This window comes from Peromyscus maniculatus, chromosome 15, assembly GCF_049852395.1.
Source record: "Peromyscus maniculatus bairdii isolate BWxNUB_F1_BW_parent chromosome 15, HU_Pman_BW_mat_3.1, whole genome shotgun sequence".
NCBI classification, from domain to species: domain Eukaryota; kingdom Metazoa; phylum Chordata; class Mammalia; order Rodentia; family Cricetidae; genus Peromyscus; species Peromyscus maniculatus.
Window position 1 is genome coordinate 8,612,481 of NC_134866.1, and position 21,846 is coordinate 8,634,326.

The window sequence follows — 21,846 nt, forward strand, 5'->3', positions numbered from 1 at the left end:
GGGAAGATGGTAAGTTATAAATGACTGCTGTTTGATCCTTTACAAACCCATCAGGAACGTATCTAGAAAACTGTGGGATATCTCCAGGGTACAAAAGACTCCACATCTACTCACAACATATGCCTGGTAAGGAACAGTGGTGGCCCCTCTCACTGTGTGTCCAGAATATAACAGCAGTAGCTAGAGCAGGAGGTGAGAGCAAGAGATAGACAGCAAGGTCTGTGCTTCCACCAAAACTGCCCACCCACCCACCTGGAAATCGCTCTTCAAGGGAGAATCAGACCTGGAAAGCAAAAGACAGCCACAGTGAACAAATGATTTAATGCCTACACCTTCCATGGGCTCCTCAAACAAACAACACTTCCATTTCTTCAGAGGAGTTCACACACACTGAAATTCGCTGTTTCTGCCTTCTACAGGAGACATTTCGGAGGCCAGGAGCCAGGCGTGTCTTCTCATCATGAACCAGCAGAGCTGGAACAGACATCATGCATGTGATGAGCGAGTGACAGAATGCCCCTTTGACAATGCCCCATTGTCTCCAGTCGGTTCTTGCTTTTATCAGCCATCTCTTAGAATTAAATCCCTACTAGGACAGCTCGGGACTTGGGTCCCAGGCATAGGAGCGGAGCTCGTTCTTTTCTCTGGAAGAGCAGATGAGCTGAGCGGCCGTACACCATTCAACATTCATTTTTCAGTCCACGAAGCCTGTCTACTCACAATCCAAGGCTTTCCCTGACTTGTCTTCCATCTAAATCAGTCAAGTCTCTTCTCAGGAGAAATGTTCCACAAGTGGCTGTTCTCATAAAATAAGAGAAGTGGCTGGCAGAAATAATCTGTAACTTCCCTGCATAAGCTTCCCTCGGTGTCTAAACATAAACACCATTGACTGGCCAAAAACACCGTGTTCAGTGTGTCACTGTCCTGGTGGCAGACACCAAGGCCTCCTGCTAACAACAGCAACTCAGTCAGATTCCAAAGCTCAGTCACTCACTGTTAAGCCCTTCCTAACTTCTCCCTGGGCCAAGGAACTTCTCTAAATGCCTCATCAAATCTAAGATACTACTCATGATAATGCAACTGACAGGAAACATACAATACTGCTAATTAAAGCCAAGTGCAATTTGTCACAATTTCCCCAATTTTAAACCATGTGCATGTCACATAGTCTGCTTACATACAGTTGTACATGTACATATACATTATTCAATCGGTAAAGTACAGTGGGCCACCAACATTAGGGCAAAATATTCCTTATAAATATTATCTTTTAGAAAATCAATTTAGCTACAAGCTACAGAAAGGAGATAAATCTCACTCATGGACAAAACCATAGGAAACTGTAGGCATTTGCATGAGTGCCCCTTCCTCTTCATGCGGCGTTCAACTACGCTGTTTCGAGATGACAGCCTTCCAGTCCATAAACATGACTCAGTTGTTTATATCTTTGAGCACCCTAGTGTATGAGACAGCAGTAAACCCATTCAAAATATTCCACTGAGCAAATTGTACTGGGAAGGTAGAGGAGGAAGGATCAGAGGTTCAAGTCATCCTCAGCTACACAGAAAATTCAAGGCCAACCTAGGCTACATCAAACTGCCTTTAAACCTAAATGTTTTTCTGAGCTCTATTCATTTTCTCCAAAAGGTGAGGACAGCAATGGTGACTTCTCACTCCATGCCAAGGAAAGTGAAGGTCTACTGGATGACACACTGGACGCTCATGGTCAGGACCTCTTTTCCCGTCCTCTGAAAGTGCTCATGTCGTACGCCCACACGGTGTCGATCCCCTCTCCAGTAGTGTGGTCTGGAGTCCAGTGTGGGAAAGGGAACCGGCAGGCAATAACTCTAGCATCATCCTCAAGTTCAAGCTCAAGTTTCTTCTCCAGCTGTGACATCTGTGGAGAACAACAGCCATCAGGTTGCCTGAATAGTAACAAAGGAGACAACTTCAAAATGCCTTTCTGCACTTCAAAGTCCCTGGAAATATTTACAAACACATCACTTGTGGCACAAAAGTTATCGAGCAATCTATCAACACAAGAAGACACATGAACACCAGTTACAGGGACATCTTCTAGTACCAATTCTAAAGTAACCTATCTTAGCAGATATGTATAATAAATCCTTGGTTTTCTGACAAAAATCATGATACGGCAATAATTAAAATACTAATTATTTTAAATGATTTATCTACTAAAGTACTTCAACACAGCATGTATTTCATGCATTTAAGACAATTTTTTCTATACTTTTAACATCTCTGAATTGGGACACATCAAACAACTGACATTATCCTAGAATTATAATCGCTGTTATTTTTTTTCTCTATAATAACAGTATACTGTAGCATCAACATTTAGAGTCGGTGAAATATTGTCTAATTAGACCATGAAAAAGCACATATTCTACCATTTAGAAATAATTTTAAGCCGGGCAGTGGTGGAGCATACCTTTAATCGTAGCACTGAGGAGGCAGAGGCAGGAGGATCTCAGTGAGTTCGAGGCCAGCCTGGTCTACAAAGCAGTTCCGGGACAGGCAGGGCTACACAGAGAAACCCTGTCTCAAAAAACCAAAAGAAGAAAAAAAAGGAAGAAAGAAAGAAAGAATTTTAAATGTATGTATAATGTACTAATGATGCATATCCCCCTTAGGGGTGGTGTTTAGTTCTACGAAGTACAGCCAGGACCTGACACACTACGCACCCCTCTCCCACTCAGCTACACCTGCAGCCACAACTTTAGTGAGTTTCTAAACAATATAGATATTATGTCAATCTCATATGATTTTATTACCCAACCTACCAATAGTGGTTTTAGTATTTGCTGAAAGTATTGACATTTTAATTACATCAACAAACAACTATTTAAAATTATCTGCAGTTTGTAAAAATGTATGAATACCCTCATGTTTAAAAATATGCTTCACTTTCTACTTTTAACTGATTTTGAGATGGTGTCAATTTGTAGACACGCTGCCAGAACTGAACATAGGACCCATGCGCAGTCCACCCTGGCTGAGCTCTGGCGCATGCGCAGTCCACCTAGCCAAGTTCCAGCGCTGCCTCGTTGCTCCTTACAGCCCTCCTCCCCCACGAACTGACTCTAAACTTTTGAGAAGAGGCTGCATACAACACTCCTGTTTCTTACACACCCCACATGAGGCTCACACCAGGAATCTTTTTCTCCCAGTAGTGTCCTGTACCGCCCAGGAAGCAGCTCCATGCTTAGCCGTATGGTTCCTCTGGTCTCCCAGTTTGGTTTGTTGTTGTTGTTGTTTGTTTTGTTTTGTGGTACTAGGGGATGATCAGCCTTGTGCATTCTGACCCAGGGCTCTACCCCACTCCTGTCTCTTCTGACCTGGGAGAGTCCTATCTTTCTAGTCTTTCATGACAACAGACCAATGACCCTCAGGTTCCTCTGCTATTTGCTCCCGATGGCTCAGTGGGTCTCTGGCAATGGCCCTGCTGTAAGCCTGTCACCTTATCAGAGCTCCAGGGGCCCAGAAGGCCCTCCTGCTCCCGATGGTGCCATCAACCACTGTTCGGGTGAATCTGGCATCTCTGTAATGTATTTACTGCCTTCCCTTTATCCTTAGCGACCCGCTGGAAGAAACTGTAAGCACCTTTACTCACAGACTGTCTCTGCCCTAGAAGTAGCAAATATTAAGGATTCTGACTGCAATCAATTTTTACTATAAAGGCTGCAAAGTAGCAACAGGCTGATCCATCTGTCCTCTAGATCAGCACTTCTCAACCTGTGAGCCAAGATCCCTTTGGGATCAAACAACCCTTCCACAGGGATCCCCCAAGACCATCAGAAAACACATATATTTACACTATGATTCATAACAGTAACAAAATTACAGTTATGAAGTGTGGCGGTCCGGGTAGGTGTCAATACAGACCATGATCTGCAAAGAGAGAAGAATGATTGACTTCATCAACTTGGACCAGAGTTTGGGGAACCTAATACCAGGTGGTTCATTGTTAGCACAATTAAAACACAGTACAATTTGAGAAAAGTTTCCAGGCAACAATCAGTCCAATTAGTCCAATCAGGTGCACAATAAAGCTTAAAAGTATCTTATGACTACATGGAGACTCTTTACAAAGTACATGTGACCATGAGGGTGCATTCTAAAGCTAAAACAAAGAATCTAGTGGGATCTCTGACCAACAGCATGGAGGTCAGCAGGCCATAAAGTACTTGTGACCTCCCCCTCAGGGATGTGCTGGGGATGTCTTTCTGTATGCTGTGAATGTGTTGCTCTGATTGATACATAAAATGCTGATTGGCCAGTAGCCAGGCAGGAAGTATAGTATAGGCAGGGTAAGCAGAAAGGAGAATGCTGGGAAGTGAAAGGCTGAGTCAGGAGACACTGCCAGCTGCCACCGCCATGAGAAGTAAGATGTAAAGATATCAGTAAACCACGAGCCACGTGGCAAGGTATAGATTTATAGAAATAGGTTAACTTAAGATGTAAGATCTAGCTAGCAAGAAACCCGCCACAACTATACTGTTTATAAGTAAGATAAGTCTCTATGTGTTTACTTGGGTCTGAGTGGCTGCAGGAACCAGGTGGACTACAGAAAACTCCAGCTACAGGGATGGGTAATGGTCTAGGGAGGGAAGAATCTGGAATAACCATTCTGGGGAACTAGGGTGAGGTCTGCCTCCACAAATAGTAAAACAGTCACCAGGTTGTTAACAAAATCTACTCTGAGCTTTCTGGATAGAATGCAAGTATTTGATTGTTATCTCCTCCATTGAGGAGACACCCCTACATCATTAACATTCCTGGTTCTTTCAGTGCGTCTCTGTGAGTACAAGGACCTCTGTGCTTGTGCCCCCCAACAATGAAATAGCAACAAAAATAATTTTATGGGGGGGGGTTGTAAATATACATCTCCATATTCTAATTTCATTATGCTAATGTTCAAACTGTCCTAATTTGGCCATGGAGCACCTCCTGCATCTGGCTGCTCCATTCTTGGACATACTCCCATTAAATATTTTGAGTACTTCCTCATGTTTGGGCTAACAACATGTTCCAAGCTTTTGTACCCTCCCTCCTGTAACCCTAGATCAGCTACTCTCAAGGATTCCTAGTTCCCTGTAGTGAAAAATGATACTTAGAAATGAAGATCTAAGCAAAAACTACTCCCTCTAAAAGTTAACTACAGCCAGACAGAGAAATCAGCAGGGCTCTTGTGAAGGTTTTATTCTTGACCAGCATCTTACAAAAATGACTTGGGAAAAAAAAAAAACAAGATACAGATGGAATAAGCCAAAATTCTAACGCATCATTAGAATTGATAATGGAGAAAAAAATTCCATTAAGGAGAAAAGATTTCTATTCTTCTAACGGCCAGCAAAGAACTAAAAAAAGAAAGAAGAAAAAATTATTCCTTGAGGGAAAAATTAAATAAGCAAAAAATGAGACAACATGCATTTTTCAAAATATCAGGTTTCTTATGGTAATTTTGTTCATAAAAAGATAATTGTAAATGTATTCACATTCCTATTCTTTCTCTTTTATAGTTTCTTTTATTTCAGAGTGGCTGTCATATGCTAAGTCAAGATAAACCTAAAAATGAAAGAAGCTATTTCAATCATAAGAAATTAACTGACTAAATTACACATAAATATGCATCAAATCTGTCCTGATATCACACACGGAGAGAAGTAGTGATGTGTCATGCCTGTCTAATAGAATTCAAAATTATTCATATAATTATGGATTTCACAGTGACACAAACTCATCAGATTCTAATCATATCTTCAAAATGTGAAGCACGCCTTGAATCCGCTACAGGCATACGGCAGACCTATGGCTGACGGTGCTGACCCGAGACCTGGCGGCCTCCTTCTTCCTCCACCTGGCTCCAAGGGTGAAGACGTCCTTACCAAGATCTCCTGAAGCCTTGGCTGTTATGCCCCACTCCCCAGACAAAGCTCAGGCCTTGGGCAGGTCCTCCCTGAGATCTGCCTGCCTCCTGGACTGGCCCATGGTTGTGCACACTCAGGCATGTGCACCTGAGCTCCAGACTCTCCCTCACCCAAGACTATCATGTGACTCCAGACTCCCCCTTACCTAACACCGCCAGTGTGACTTCAGGAGCCCACACAGAGCTGCTACAGATGGCTCTGCCTGTACCTCTCACAGCTCAGCTCCTGGTGACCCAAATATCAGGAGCAAAAGACAAGAAGTAGCCGGCCTGAACTCCTCTGTCTCTCACCAATGCTGGAGATGTCCACTACTTCTACTTAGTTTCTCTTTGCAGTGCAGCTGGAATTGGATGTCTTCTCACCAGCTAACCCACCCCAGAACGAGCCTTAGTCTGTCACCTCGACACCCAAAAGAGCACGTAAGTGTCTCCCAATTTCTAATGTCCTGGGTCTGACCTCCATGCAGTGGTGGTGATCTTCTTCTGTCCTATCCAGTCTCCCTGCCCCTGCTTACCCTCAACAGATCCTCCCCTTAGAAGGACCAGCATCCTTCATGTGCTGGTCCTATTCTCTGGCTCACCTCAAATTCACATCACCCTCTTCACCTGCATTTGCTCACTGCCTTCCAGCCAACAGGCCCTCACACCACTCAGCACTGTGCAACTGTAGGTCCTTAGCATGAATGACCGTTCGTGGATAGTACCCTTCCAGGGATCCTGACCTGCTCCTTCCCTGTTCTCGATGACCCCACAGAACATATTCTCCTCTAGTATATGGCATCTATGTAGATGCCTCGTTTAACATATAATCTTCCCACTAGTGAGAGGTACTGTGGGAACATGGTCCAAGAGTGGAGCAGTGTGAGAAGTTGGAGTGCTTTTACGAGAACACTACAAGAAAACAATACAAGGGTCTTCTGACCTCAGTTTCTCTAAAACACAGACTTATCCTCAGATTGTTCTCATGTTCTTCCCAGGTGTAGTTGCTAGGAGTGAGTTTACTTCAGCTTACTCATTATTGCTTGCTGTTGTTATGGAATTAAATGTTTAAACTATCCTTTATACGACTCTAGGGAAAACATGTCTTGGCCACATGTGGCTTGTCCTCTTGATTGTATACAGCTTGTGCTCATGAGAACTTTACTCCTGTGACCTTTCTTAACCCTTGCAGTATAAACTGTCTGAGGCTCTGAATAAAGTTAGCGATTGCGTGAGACGTTAGTCTGCCTCATTCACTGGCTCCATCCTCGCAGATCCCACCACCTCTAGACTGTGTAAGGTACCTCAGGGTGTACATGTTTTGTTACCCACTTTCGCAGTCAAGTGGTCAGGAGACCCTGTCTCCTGTGCAGCAGCCACACTTACTACACGAACAAAGCCTGCAGGCATAGAAGCGCACAGTGTATGATGTTCACTGAATTCAACAGAGTGGAAGGTAAGGGGCACTTCACGGGACCACTGAGGACAGCTTCATGGAGGAAAGGGTAGGCGTTCCCTCACCAACCCCTGTGCAGAGTGGGTCTGAGGTCACCAAGAATGGCCGGTACAGGCTCTGAGGAGCAGCACAGCCAAGGCCAGGGACTGACCAGATGAAGAACTGTGCAGAGAACTCATTAAAAAATGACTAAGCAAGGTCACAAGTGGGCAGGAGCCACCCCATGCCAATCTGAGTCCCGTGGCATGTTTGGACCTTTTCCCTAAGTTGGCAAGAGGTCACAGAGGGTTTAGGGTTTCGTGTTTTGGCTTTGGGGGGGGGGGTGTTTGTGAGACAAGGTCTCAGGTAATCCAGGCTGACCTCAAACAGGCTATGTAGCCAAGGATGGTCTTGAACTCCTGATACTGTGCCTCTGCCTCCCAAGTGCTGGGACTACAGGCGTGCACCAGAATAGCTGGTTTATGTGGTGCTGGGGACTGAACCCTGGGCTTCACGCATGATAGACAAACACCACCTGAGCTACATCTCCAGCCTCACAGAGGGTTTTAAACAAAGCCCCAGTTAACCTACTCCACATTTTGAAAAGAGCCTCTTGGTGCATAAATTCAGGCTAAATATAAAAATGTACAACCTTCGTAGTGTGTTCACCAGGTCCAAATGGGACTCCTCAGCGTACTCTGATACATACTTCATTCTGAATTGTCAGCTCCAATTTCCACCTCCAACTGCACTGTGCCTTCAGGAATAATCCAGTTGGTATTAAGAGGGCTGAGGCATTACAATGTCAGCTCTCCTCCTCCACACTTCCCTAAGGCTCCTCCTGGCTCCACAAGTGCCCATCAGTGCCTCAGCTGTCCTTAGACACTTGCCTTGACATGCTCATTTTGGAGGGCTGGCTGATCCATGCTCAAGAGAATGAGATGCAATTCAACAGCACCCTTACATAGCCAGGTAAACTCAACAGCACCCTTACACAGCCAGGTAAATTCAACATCACCCTTACACAGCCAGGTAAATTCAACATCATCCTTACACAGCCAGGTAAATCCAACAGCACCCTTACACAGCCAGGTAAATTCAACAGCACCCTAACACAGCCAGGTAAATTCAACAGCACCCTTACACAGTCAGGTAAATTCAACATCATCCTTACACAGTCAGGTAAATTCAACAGCACCCTAACACAGCCAGGTAACACTTTCCCAGGGCCACACAACTATGAGAGGGCAAAGCTGATCTCCAACTTCCCAGCCAGCATTTTCTCCTACCCCTGGCTACTTCCTCTTGACCAAAGTCTGACATGGGCTGCAAGTGGGGATCCCACATGTGACACTCCAGTTCAACAGATGCCAAATGGGCTCCTCCCGCCCACTGTGTGCAGAGCCCTGGCTGGCTGAGTCTTTTTTAAGGGGTATGAATGCCCTTTGGATTCCCACTGTTCCTCTTTTTCCCTAGAAACAAGGAACAGTAAAATGCTGAAATTCCTTGGTTAAGATTCATCTGTGTACAGGAGAAGAAGCAATAATTGCATGTATTTTTCAAAATAACAAAACTCACACTGCCCCTGAGGAAACAGCCCCCAACACTGTGCAAACCAACCCTGTCTCAGGCAGCAGGGCAGCCTCCACTCAGCATTACAAAGGCCACTGCTGCCCCCAGCTGGGACACGGCAGCAGGGCTTCAGAACAAACCCACATCTCAGCTTAACTTCCTCTCTCCAGGCAACATAGGATTCCCAGTAAATCTGCTTTTCTACTTTCAACATTCAAGTTACTTGTCTCCAATATACTAATTATTACATCTTAGAAGGCAGAAGCCAAACATCTTAAGTAGTAAGCCACCATCAAAATTCCCTATCTAGTCTATGATCCCAAATTATTTTTATTTGTGAGGTGAGGGGAGTTGAAACAGGGCCTTACTCTGTAACCTAGGCTGGCCTCAAATTTACAATAACCCTCCTCCCTCGGTCTCCGGAGTGCTGGGGTTATGCTGGGATTGCAGGCATGAGCCGAGGCCTGACCCAAGCAAGTTTTCAATGATCAAGGACCAAGCCCCCTCATCTGCCTTCACTTTTAGACAAAGCAGTTACTCACAGGTCCCATGGCAAAAACACGGATACAGTCACTTTGGTAATACCATCATTTCTGGTTTGTAAAAAGCAAAAAATGTGCCATCGTTCTGGAGGTTCCAATGTGAGGATCAATTTCTCAAGCAGTTAAACACTGTGTGTAAAAGTCCAAGCATAGCTGGGCATGGCAGCACATCCCCATAACCTCCACACTTGGGAACCGGAGGCTGCAAGTTGAAAGCCAGCCTGAGCTACATAACAGTTTCCAGGCCAGCCAGGGCTACACAGTGATATGATACTTAAGCTCAAAAAACAACAAAATCTAAGGCATAAATAAGAAAATGAAACAACAAAAATGAAATTTCCTTTTTATTTTAAATTAAAAACCCTATCCGTTATATTGTGCCATTTCAGCAAACATCCAATTCTACCAAGATTATTATGGCTACAATTACAGACTTTGAGAAGTAAAAAGGAATTGATTTCTCTGGTCTCTAAACCAGCAATGACAGTGAAGCATCCTACCCTGACTATCTCTGCAAAGGCTAGAGACACCATTTTCAGTACAATAGTGTGGCATTTTCACTTTCCAAGTACATAATCAAAGTTCAATACTCAGCTCTTTGGCAAATCTGTGAATTGGAGGAAATTGAAACCAGTCAATGCTCATCCACCCTTAAAATTATCTTCCAGCAAAACTAAAGAATGATCAATTCAAAGGGAACATCCCATTAACTTCCCCAAGTGATTGCAGTGGGGTGTGAGTGAACAGCCATGAAAATCATCAGCTATACTCAACGCTGGGACCTCATAAAGCAGTTTTCAAACTGGGATTGTTAAGGCTTTAGAGGATCATTGAGATTTTTTTTTCTCTGAAACTAAAACTTTAAAATGTGTCTGAATCTTTAATGATTAAACTTTTAAGGTCCTTAGTATTTTACTAAACCAATGAACTGAAATCCAGTGTTTCCCTCAAGTCACTGGGAAACCGTCACTGCATGTGTGAGAGGTGATGAACTGCATGCAGCTGATAGGCCGGCGACGTTACGCACCCCAGAAAACGGGGCTGCATACTCACCATCTGGGGCACACCAAAAATGACAACATTGGAGTACTGTGCGAAGGTGACCTAAACAGGATGGAGAAAGAATGGTGGGTTAATTCTAAGCAGACAAGCATCACAATAAACCTGCCTCACTGGAGCCCACATGGCCAGGCAGCAAGTTTTCACACACTCCCCCAAAGAAGAGCCTCCTTAAGAGGCCCAGCAAAGGCCGGGCGTTGGTGGCGCATGCCTTTAATCCCAGCACTTGGGAGGCAGAGCCAGGCGGATCTCTGTGAGTTCGAGGCCAGCCTGGGCTACCAAGTGAGCTCCGGGAAAGGCGCAAAGCTACACAGAGAAACCCTGTCTCGAAAAACCAAAAAAAAAAAAAGAGGCCCAGCAAAAAGAACACATTGCCCACCCTTTGATGCACACCAGTCAAATGCACCAGCTTTCGGGATGCATCCTGGGCCTCATCTCCCCATCCTCACAGGGACTCCATCGAGACAGAACTGTGTCCTGCTGCCAGTCAAATCTCCTAAAGCCACCTGTTTCAGGCTGCGGCATCTTCAGACTTCTAATCTTCTCCTCTTCCCTAAAACACTGCGTTGAAAGTTCAATAAAATGGTTTTTTGCAGCAGTTGAAAAATGGGGTAAAAGTGCTTTGCCAGTCAAAATTCTTATTGCCCAATAAAACCGTATTTGCTCTATGGAGACCGTTTAGTTATATACAGCCTGAAAACAACGCAAGCAAAATCTAAGTGCGTTTTTATAAGCTGCTGAGGACAGTGTTACAGTGGGAAATTCTTACTTAAGACAAAGCACTCCGTGAAGCTTCCTAACACAAAACGCAGGGTTTTGTTGTTTGGGTTTTTTATTTTTTATTGTTTTTACACCAATAATGCAGACATTGAGATCAAGAGTTAATAAATGGGACCTCATAAAACTGAAAAGCTTCTGTAAGGCAAAGGACACCGTCAACAGGACAAAAAGGCAGCCCACAGAATGGGAAAAGATTTTCACCAATCCCACATCTGACAGAGGGCCGATCTCCAAAATATATAAAGAACTCAAGAAACTAGACACTAACAAACTAAATAATCCAATTAAAAAACAGGGTACAGATCAAAACAGAGAGTCCTCAACAGAGAAAACTCAAATGGGCAAGAAACAAAGAAATGGTCAACGTCCTCAGCCATCAGAGAATGCAATCAAGACCACTCTGAGACTCCGTCTCACACCTGTCAGAATGGCTGAGATCAAAAGCACAAGTGACAGCTCATGCTGGCAAGGATGTGAGGCAAGGGGAACTCTCCTCCACTGCTGGTGAGAATGCAAACTTGTTCAGCCACTTTGGAAATCAATATGGCAGTGTTGTTGGTTGGTCTCTGGCCTTTTGGGGGCCTGCCACCCAGCTCCCAAATAAATACACAGAGCATTTCCTAATTATGAATGCCTGGCCTTAGCTTGGCTTGTTTCTTGCCAGCTTTCCTTAACTTACACCATCCCATCTACCTTTTGCCTCTGGGCTTTTCCCCTTCTCTTACTTCTGTAAATCTTACTCTTACTCCCTGGCTTGCTGGGTAGCTGGGTAGCTGGCCCCTGGAGTCCTCCTCCTTTTCTGGTTCCTAGATCTCTCCTCCCAGATTTCTCCTTCTATATATTCTCTCTGCCTGCCAGCCCCACCTATCCTATCTCCTGCCTAGCTATTGGCTGTTCAGTTCTTTATTAGACCATCAGGTGTTTTAGACAGGCACAGTAACACAGCTCCACAGAGTTAAACAAATGCAACATAAACAAAAGTAACACACCTTACAGTAGTATTCCCCAACATGGCAGTTCCTTAGAAAATTGGGAATTGATCTACCTAAAGACCCGGCTATACCATTCCTGGGCATATACCCAAAGGAAGCTTCATCCTATCACAAGGACACATGCTCAACTATGTTCGTATAAGCTTTATTCATAATAGTCAGAAACTGAAAATAACCTAGATGTCCCTCAACTGAAGAATGGATAAAGAAAATGTGGTACATTTACACACTGGAGTATTACTCAGCTGTTAAAAACAATGACATCATGAAATTTGCAAGCAAATGGATAGAACTTGAAAAAAATCATCCTGAGTGAGGTGACCCAGACCCAGAAAGACAAACCTAGTCTACTCTCACTCACAAGTAGATGTCAGCTGAAAGTAAAGGATAATCGTGCACAGACCCATTTCAGGGGCGATGCAGATGCCTAGTACAAGGGACATTACAAGAGTAACCCTAGCAACAATTCCTAGTGATGGAGGATAAGGAGCATCTTCTGTAACCAGGCAAGGCCTCGAGTGGAGGGACTGGACACCAACCCAGCCACAAACCTACAGCTCGTCCTGCCTGCAGAGCATTCTGGGACTGGTGCCCAGCAGAATCCTCATCAGAGAGACCAGAGAGACTTGATCCAGCAGCTGATGGGAACAGACACAGAGTCCCACAGCCAAACATTATGCAGAGCTCGAGGAGTCCTGCAGAGGAGGGGGAGGAAGGACAGGAGGAACCAGAGGTAACAGGGACACCACGAGAACACAGCCCACAGAATCAATTGGCTAGGACTCATGGGAGCTAGCAGACATCAGGAAGCCTGTAGGGGTCTGACCTAGGTCCTCTGTACATATGTATAGCTGAGTGGCTTGGTGTTCTTGTGAGATTCCTAACAGTGGGAATGCGGGTGACAGACTCTTTTGTCTACTTATGGGACCCTTCTCCTCCTGCTGGGTTGCCTGTCTTGATGTGATAGTATGTGCCCGGTCTTACAGTAGAGCATAATATGCCATGTTTGGTTGATGTCCAGGGAGGCCTGCTCTTTTCTGAGGGGAGATGGAAGGAGGGAGGATCTGAGAGACAGGGAGGGTGGGGTGAAAGGCTGAGAGAGAAGGAGGGGAAACTGCAGTCGGGATGAAATACGAGAGAATAAAAATAGAAGAATAGAGAGTCCAAATATATTAGAAAATCCTTCCTTCTATGATTATGAGAAGGAGCCACCATAGCAGGTTCATAGACTTCCTTCTATCATCCGTCTTTGTCTCTCTCTTAACACGCAAGCACACACACAGAAAAGCCAAATGTTTATCAAGAATAATCTGATTTCTAAGTGAAATGAAATAGCTCATTATTTCACAAAAGACAAGAAAATGCTTTAATTTAATCACTAAATTCTTAGCTTTCATATGACTTTTATCAAAACTTGAAGCTTCTATACTAAAGTACAGGCTAGTATAAATCTATGAGGTTAAAATGCATTTGCACTTTGTTGTCCCAAATATTCATTTGGACTTTCTTTTTCTTTCAACGATCTTCCTCGTCAGCCACACTCATTATGAATGAAGAAGCCCCATTAGCTTTTCTAGCACCGTCCTCCACATCACGTACCTTCCACAGATCTGAAATATAAAACCTGGCAGAGCCATGCACACCCTCTCTCCAGGCACGGTATCGGGAGTACCAAACCAGCCACGGGTTCAGTTCGTAGCCCACCGCTGGAAATCCTTCCTTTGCAGCCGCAATCACCTAGACAGAAGCAGGGGGTTAGCAAAAGAAAAATGTCATCTTGCATGAGAGTTCCCTATTTCGAGTTTGTAATATTCCATTAAAAGGTACTTCTTGAGAGCTACTGGGAAAGAGGAAGGGACCAGGGAGAGGGGAAATATGGTAGTTTTAGTGACAATGGCCCCCGTAGGCTCTTATAGGAGTGAAACTGTTTGGGAAGGATTGGTAAGAGTGGCCTTGCCGGTGGTGGTGGTGCACACCAGCACTTGGGAGGCACATCTTTGAGTTTGAGGCCAGCCTCATCTACAGAGAGGGTTCCAAGACAGCCAGGGCTACACAGAGAAACCCTGTCTCAAAAAAAAAAAAAAACAGTGGCTTTAGTTAAGGAGCTACGTCACTGGGAGTGGGCCTTTGAAGCATGCCATCCCCAGCTAGCTTTCTGTCTGCCTTTTGCATATAGATCAGATGTGAGCTCTCAGCTGTTGTTCCGGCACCCTGCCTGCTGCCATGACCCCCAGCATGATGGTGATGGACTCCAACCCTCTGTAAGTCCAAAACACTCTTTCTTCTCCAAGCTGCCTTGGTCATGGTGTCTTCTCACAGCAATAGGAAAGTAACTAAAGCAGGAGCTAAGAGATGGTAAGTGGAATGGGCAGGATCAACGTGCACTAAGTACATGGACAAAATTTCACAATGAAACCCATTACTTTGTATAATTAATACAGGCTTAAAAAATACTTTTGATGAAGATCTCACGTAAAAATGTTACATCTACAGTTCTATAGTTGATGGACCACACATGACTAACCCAAAGATTTCTGCATTTTGTCAAAGATTTTGCCTTGACTATCAAGAGATACTCAGGCTTGTTTTGGACAAATGCATCCCTGGTTCTGGCTTAGCTCACAAGCCCCATCCCTAGCCAGATGAGAGCACTCAGTGGTGGGCAGTGACGACAAGTAACAATGGGAATCACTTCATGTCACAGAACTGAAAATCATTAAGATGCTAAGTATTATGGTTCATAATAATTTGCCGGTCAGGTGGTGGTGATGCACACCTTTAATCCTAGCACTCAGGAGGCAGAGCCAGGTGGATCTCTGAGTTCGAGGCCAGCCTGGTCTACAGAACGAGATCTAGGACAGGCACCAAAACTAGACAGAGAAACCCTGTCTCGAAAAAAACAAAACAAAAAACTGCCACAGCACAAGAAATGCTTTTAAGCTTAGGTAGAAAGCCTGAGTCACCTTCCAGTGTCCCCATCATGATTTCAGGTCTCCCCCACAAAGCCAGCGTCCACAGGACCAGCGAACACGGTGCGGTCCTGCTGGTCGGCACAGCACGCGCTGACAGAACACGAGCTTGCCCTGCTGTCTCCACATCATCAGGGCGAGGCCCACGGATGCGGCCCCCTCCTCACGCAGGCTCACTCGCCTGCCAGTCAGTGGCCTTTTCTTTACTCAGAGATTCAGGCTGGTTCACAACATGGTAAAGTCACTGAAATTCTGATTTTTTTTTTTTTTTGGACAGGGCCTCATACAGCTCCGATTCTGTATCTAGTAGAGGCTGATCCTCCTGCCTCCACCTCCCAAGTCCTGGGATGTCAGCACATGTAACTGTGCCCACCCTGAATTCCTATCTTTACTCAAGCAGGGCTTCCCCAATGGCCTTTCTTATTTTAACTTTCTATCAGCTCCTAGAAATCGTCACTTACCCATGTATCAATACAGAGAAGCATAAAGTACACAAAAGTCAAGGTAATTTAGCTCCACAGCTCCATGTTTCTTGTAATCATGCCACATTTACTGAATCAAAAATTCTAATAGACTATTTGGTAATTAGCAATTAATTGCTCCTTTCTATCTGGCATGTTTACAGAGTACTTTTCCTCCAGGAGGAAAAAAAAATCAATCAGAGAAAAATGAACTCTAAACACATGCTGGTGGTCTGAGAGTTTTAGCCAAACACAAAGTGAAACACACACTTTCCTAACTGTCACATTTGGCACGACTTTGCAGAAGCCTCATAAGAAACATAAAGCAGCAATTCTAACAATTCAACTGTTTGGACATGACTCACAATGCGCCCATCGCCACTGCCGATGTCCACCAGGGGTCCTCTCCTGTGCTGCAACATCTTCACCACGTTTTCGATCTGCCTCGAAGTGGCAGGCACGAACGGCAAACAAACTCTCCGGAGGGCTGGTGTGACAAACGGTGTAACCACGGCATACAGTGTCACCAACGCCCCACCAATGAGCCCGGGAAACAAGAGCCCCCAATCGCTCTTCTTCAGACGGTTGGGGTCCAAACTGGGAGGCAGAACAGGTCCCGGCTGCCCTTCTTCCTCAGGTGTTTCTAGGCATGCGCCATTGTTGAATGAGAGCAGAAACACACACACAGTGCACATCAGAAAACTGACAACTCTTCTGACACGCGCACACACACACACACACACACACACACAGGCCAGCAGAGGTGTCTGATCCCGGAAGCTGCAGTTATAGGTGGTTGTGGCTGCCTGACATGGGTGATGGGAACCAAGCTTGGGTCCTCTGCAAGAGCAGCAAATGCTCTAAACACCGGCAGCCTCTCCAGCCCAGCTCATCTTTTTAAAGGATATGTTCACTGGATACAACCTAATTTACAAGTATAAAATTCTATAGTGACTTCTAAACGTCACCAACAAAATTAAAGTGATTTTGGGAAAATTCTTCAATACTAATGAAAGATCTAAAATCTTTTCTTTCCAATGTACTGGTTTAGTATGTGTCTAGGACTCAAGTAATGTGTTATCTCAATACCCATTATTGCAAGTTTTAATCATAAACTTCACATTTTTACAATCTGAACAAAGGAAGCTTCAAGAAAAAACAAGCATGAAAATGTCCAGTTATTGACCATCTGAAATGGGCTGAATGCATTATAGCATCTATAATCTAGTTGTATAGCTATAATTTTGAGGCAACCAGAGATGAAAATCAGATTTTGTTTAAGTCTTTAATAAATATGGTAATAAAAAAGTTTAAAACACATGGGGGGTCATTGCATTATTCTTAGCACAGAAGAAAGCAAACAAACTCTAATCTATGACTGCGGAGAAGTGCAAGTCCCCTTAATGTTCCTCCTTTTGCATTCACCCTTTAAAATGCGTCCTTAGTAAGATGAAAACTGAGGGAGGGGAAGTTGATTAATGACAAGCCAATCCCGGCTAAGAGCCAGACAAGGTGCCAGCTCTGTCACAGTATTAACACCGTGACCTCACAGTCCTCCTGATGAACTCCACCTCCATAAACCATGGGCCCCCAACTGCTGGACTCTGGAAAGGCGATCACAAGGCTCAGGCACACAGCAAGCAGAGGCACCCAGTGTCAACTATTTCACATTACTGGAACACTGTGGGACACCACCCCACCACCCCAGCCCCACGCCAGCAAACAGACCACTTCTGTGGGTAAGACTGGAAACACACGAATCCACAGGAAGCAGGAAAAGGTCTGCATATGACAGCATGGCTGCTCATAGCTGTCAGGAAGCCATTCTAAAGGGCTGCAGTGCTTACTTCAAGCTGCTGTAAGGAGTGAGCACAGCCTTACTGGCTTACACCACCTTTCTCACCATCCGCTGGAGGTCAGGAGTCTGCAGTGGGCTGGCAAGGCTGCATTCCCCCTAAGGCCTTTAGACCGGGGATCAATCCCTTTGCATTTTCCAGCTTTGATTTTAACCCCACAGCACTCCAATCCCTGCTTCCATCCCGATATCTCCTTTCTCCCATTCCTGTCCTCCTTTTTGACAACAGTGTGCACACCTAGTTAGTCCAAGATAATCTCTGGTCTTCAATCCCATTTGCACAAGCTACATCAGTCAGAATGCAGATACACTGGGGGGGGGGGGACATTCTGCACACTACACCTATCAGTGGGGACAAGCTATTCTACTGAGTTACAACTCTGAACACAGCACACAACAGAGCTGCCATACAGCACTAGGTCACAGTCCAGGGCAGCTCTCGACACCGCTTCCTCGGCTCAGCATAACTTCACTCTCCTCTCCTTTGCTGCCGACACCCCTTAAAGTGAGTTTTGAAGCTGCTTTTGTAGTAGACAGCCAACATGGAAGTAAGCCTGCTGCTGGGCAGTGATCGTGGGGGGCGGGCGGGGAGTCTGCTGCCGATGCTGTGGTCGTGTATAAAGTCACCCCTAGGTGTTATGGTAACAGGAACCTTCAGTGATTTCAGTCACCGTTGGACACTGTGGAGGAATATGCTATCGTCGTCGCATGTTTGCTCATCCGGGAGACGTCGAGGCTCACTGACTGCCTTCATGGAGAGCCTTCCTACTGGCGTCCCCATGGAGCACAGCACAGGCTGTAAACACATCTAAGATTCAGTCCTGGTGTCTCAGAACCTAAGCTAGCTGTTTAACATCTGATACTAAGCTGCTGCTGCTGCTGCTGCTGCACGATGGCTTGCTAATCTGGAGAATTTTCATTTTTTTCCTTCCACACAACTCAAAACTTAAGAGTTTAGTAACACTACTATCCTGATTACCACATTTAAATGAACGTGTATAAGGTATAAACCGAAAGACTGTAACAACGGTTAACTGCCACCCTTGAAGACCACCATTGGGAGGAATGGAGGCGCCACTGTTTTCCTTTTTGAGACAGTCTTGCTATGCTGGCCTTGAACATGCATCGATTGTCTTGCCTCAGCCTCCCAAGTTGTAGGATTACAGGCATCCACCACCACACTCAGCTTAGAAACCCAGCTTTTTAGGCTTTCCTGGGACAGGATTAACACACCTTGTCCAGTAAATGTGTACAATTCCCTGGGCTCTAGGGGGTGCATGCGGTCCTCCTCATCAGTCAGTTTCAGAACATGAGTGTCCACGAGCCCCTTAACCCTTTAGTGTCAGTGGGGGCACTACAGGAGATGGCTCAGTGGGGAGCACTGCAGGGAGATGATGGCTCAGTGGGGAGCACTGCAGGGAGATGGCTCAGTGGGGAGCGCTGGTGTTCAAACCTGAGCTCAGATCCCAGCACCCACGCAAAAGCCAGGCCCCACCACAGCACTGGAAGGGGGAGACAGGTAGATCCCAGGGACTGGCTCGCCAGCCAGCCCAGCCAAAACAGCCAGGCTCCAAGTTCAGCGGGCAACCCTGTCTCAAAAGAAGGAAGTGACCGAGCGGTGGTGGAGCCCACCTTTAATCCCAGCACTCGAGAGGCAGAGGTAGGCAGATCTCTGTGAGTTCGAGGCCAGCCTGGTCTACAGAGTGAGTTCCAGGACAGCCAGGACTGTTACACAGAGCAACTGTCTTGAAAAACTAAAAAAAAAAAAAGAAGTGGAGTACCTCAGAAATACCTTTTGTCAAACTTTGACCTCCATGGGTACACATATGGAACTTCTGCACATACGCACATACACACACACACACACACACACACACACACACTACAGTCTGTGGTCTTCCAACCAACTTCTGGCATTTAAAATAATGTACTCTAGAATCCTTCGTGCTATTCCTTATCAGTGCTTGATTCCTTTTCACAGCTGAACATAATTCCCTAACATAACTAGATCACACTGTTTATCAAGTTGGGCAATAGTTAATTAAACACGTGTCTAGTGGCCCAAACTCTACCTCACCTGTGTGTGTGTGTGTGTATATATATATATATATATATAGATATATATAGATATATAGATATATATATATATACACATATGTACCCATGCATAAACCCAGCAATGCATACAGTAACAAGGTCCCGGTCTCCAGGGTCTCCCAGCTGGCCTGTGTAAGTAGAGGGGACCAACCGAGGCAGACAAAGGATGCAAGAAATATTATACTGAATATGGGGGAAATGGAGGGAAACTATAAGCAGAAAACTTGAACTGAGGGCAAAAGAAGCCAGCCTGGGGACCAGGGCATGGAAGCAGGACAGAAGGAGAGGAGCCTACAGAAGGGCAAGTCTTTGAACAGAAGTGGTCATCGGGTCTCTCCTTCAGCATGTGGGATGGAGATCCAGCACAGGTTGTCGGGTCGGCAGCCGGTGCCCTTACTTGCCGAGCCACCCTTGAAGTCTTTGTGAAGCCAGCCTTGATGAATGGCTGCAGTTCAGTACATACATACAACGGAGTTTTATTCAGTTGTAAAGAATGACTCACAAAGGAAAATATGGTTTCTATCAGATGTAAAAATCTTAATAGTGTGATGTGTGTGTGTGTGTGTGTGTGTGTGTGTGTGTGTGTGTGTGTTTCTGAGGGAGGCGGAAGAGGTCTAAAGGGAGAAGGGGAAAGGAAATAACAGGGCAACAATACTGCATGTTTTCTCCTATGTGGAACCTAGATTTGATGACATATAATGTATGCACATATGTGATAAATAACTATGTGGGGAACAATGAGGAAATTCAAATGAGATGAGTGGGAGGGGAGGGGACAGTGAGGGATGCTTAACACAAGGTGCAATGATGTAATTTTATACGGATGAAAATGTTATCATGAGACCTTATTTTGTATTTTTTAACCCTTTCTTGTACTGCCCTAATGTCATCTGTGTCCTTTCGCTATACATCCCCTATGGATACTAGAAGCCATCCTAGACAGGGTTCTGACAGGAAATAGGGTGCAGAAGCCACCGTTGGATATTTTCTAATCTCAAATCAACAGCAAAATGGATTGCAGAATCCACCACTTGAATATTTAGAAACACCAACTCAACAAAATTGAAGGGAAATAAGACTACTACAAAACACAAAAGACACTAGGTGCATCACTGAGTAGAGGAGACAAGAGGGCTACTAGGCATTAGGCAAGATTAAGACATCAGCAACCGTATAACAGACAGCAGGCTGGCTGTCAGGTCTGTGCTGGTGCGAGCATTCTAATTTTGAGTCCTTGATAAAACCCGATAACAGCACAGCAGAGGCAGTTTCTGTTCTGTGGAGTACGGGGGGAGAGACTGGAAATTCGTGATCAGTCTAAGCTTACAAACTGCATCGTGATCTCGGGCCGGCGGACGGCGCAATTAGCGTTCTGGTGTCTTTCTAAAAGCAAAACGCTGGGGTTAAAAGACTCCGAAGCCAAGGCCGTGCTACTTTGTCTCCACCCAGCACAGACCCCGGTGAGCAAGTCACAGGATCTGTGCAACCTGGGGAGTTAAGAACCAACACTGCGTGCGTGCTGGCGACCAGGCGCTCTCCTCCCCGAACGCTCCCGGCAACCCTGTCAATCAATTATTACTGCAATTCTCTCTCTTTTTTTTTTTTTTGGCAGACAAGAAAATAAAGCCGCAGGCTCAGTCACTCCAAAGCAGCGGCTCGTCCACGACAGGGCTGGGACTCCAGCGGCCCCAGGGCTTAAGATCGGGCTGAGGAGTGAGTCGCGTGCACGGGAGCCCGAGGAGCCCCCAGCAAGCGCCGTGGACGCCGCCACCCACCCAGCCAGGAGAGCACCGGGCAGGGGCGTGGAGGACGGCGCGGGCGGAGAGCGCGGCACCCACGCGCTCCCGCGCCCCACGCGCGCCCGCGACCACAGCCCGCCAAGGAACCCGCCGCCATGCCGGCCAACTCTCACCTCCTCGCTCCATCGCGAAACTTCCGGGGAGGCCGGAAGTGGAATCTACCATCTTCCCAGAGCCGGGGTGGGAATCAAGGAGAAAACGTCCTAAGGAAATGAGTTCCCCGCTGCGACTCTGTATCCGAAAACTCTCCGAAACCAACACCTTGAATAAATAACCGAATTGGATCTAGTATTAGCACTAGTATTTGGGCTCTAGAAGTTGCCTTCCGAGTTTTGGAATAACCCCCCCCAGCTTCC

General features: G+C 45.7%; 1 protein-coding gene across 1 annotated transcript; it reads right to left on the reverse strand.

Annotated features, from left to right (window-relative positions):
• Positions 1 to 302: 302 nt before the first annotated feature.
• On the reverse strand, positions 303 to 21,721 carry Atpsckmt (ATP synthase c subunit lysine N-methyltransferase). The gene is made up of 5 exons (XM_006979972.4): positions 21,604 to 21,721; positions 16,105 to 16,382; positions 13,909 to 14,046; positions 10,532 to 10,582; positions 303 to 1,897 (listed from the first exon to the last, which is right to left on the reverse strand). Exons 1-5 carry the CDS (start codon positions 21,653 to 21,655, stop codon positions 1,727 to 1,729), a joined length of 690 nt encoding a protein of 229 aa, XP_006980034.2. The 5' UTR covers positions 21,656 to 21,721; the 3' UTR covers positions 303 to 1,726.
• Between the last annotated feature and the right edge of the window lie 125 nt (positions 21,722 to 21,846).

Excerpts from the sequence above, each read along its gene's own strand:
- Atpsckmt (XM_006979972.4), bottom strand. The coding sequence starts at position 21,655 with ATGGTAGATTCCACTTCCGGCCTCCCCGGAAGTTTCGCGATGGAGCGA. Across the intron at positions 16,383-21,603 it reads TTTCGCGATGGAGCGAGGAG|AAACACCTGAGGAAGAAGGG; the intron begins GTGAGAGTTGGC and ends GCGCATGCCTAG. Across the intron at positions 14,047-16,104 it reads GCAGTGGCGATGGGCGCATT|GTGATTGCGGCTGCAAAGGA; the intron begins GTGAGTCATGTC and ends GCTTCTGTCTAG.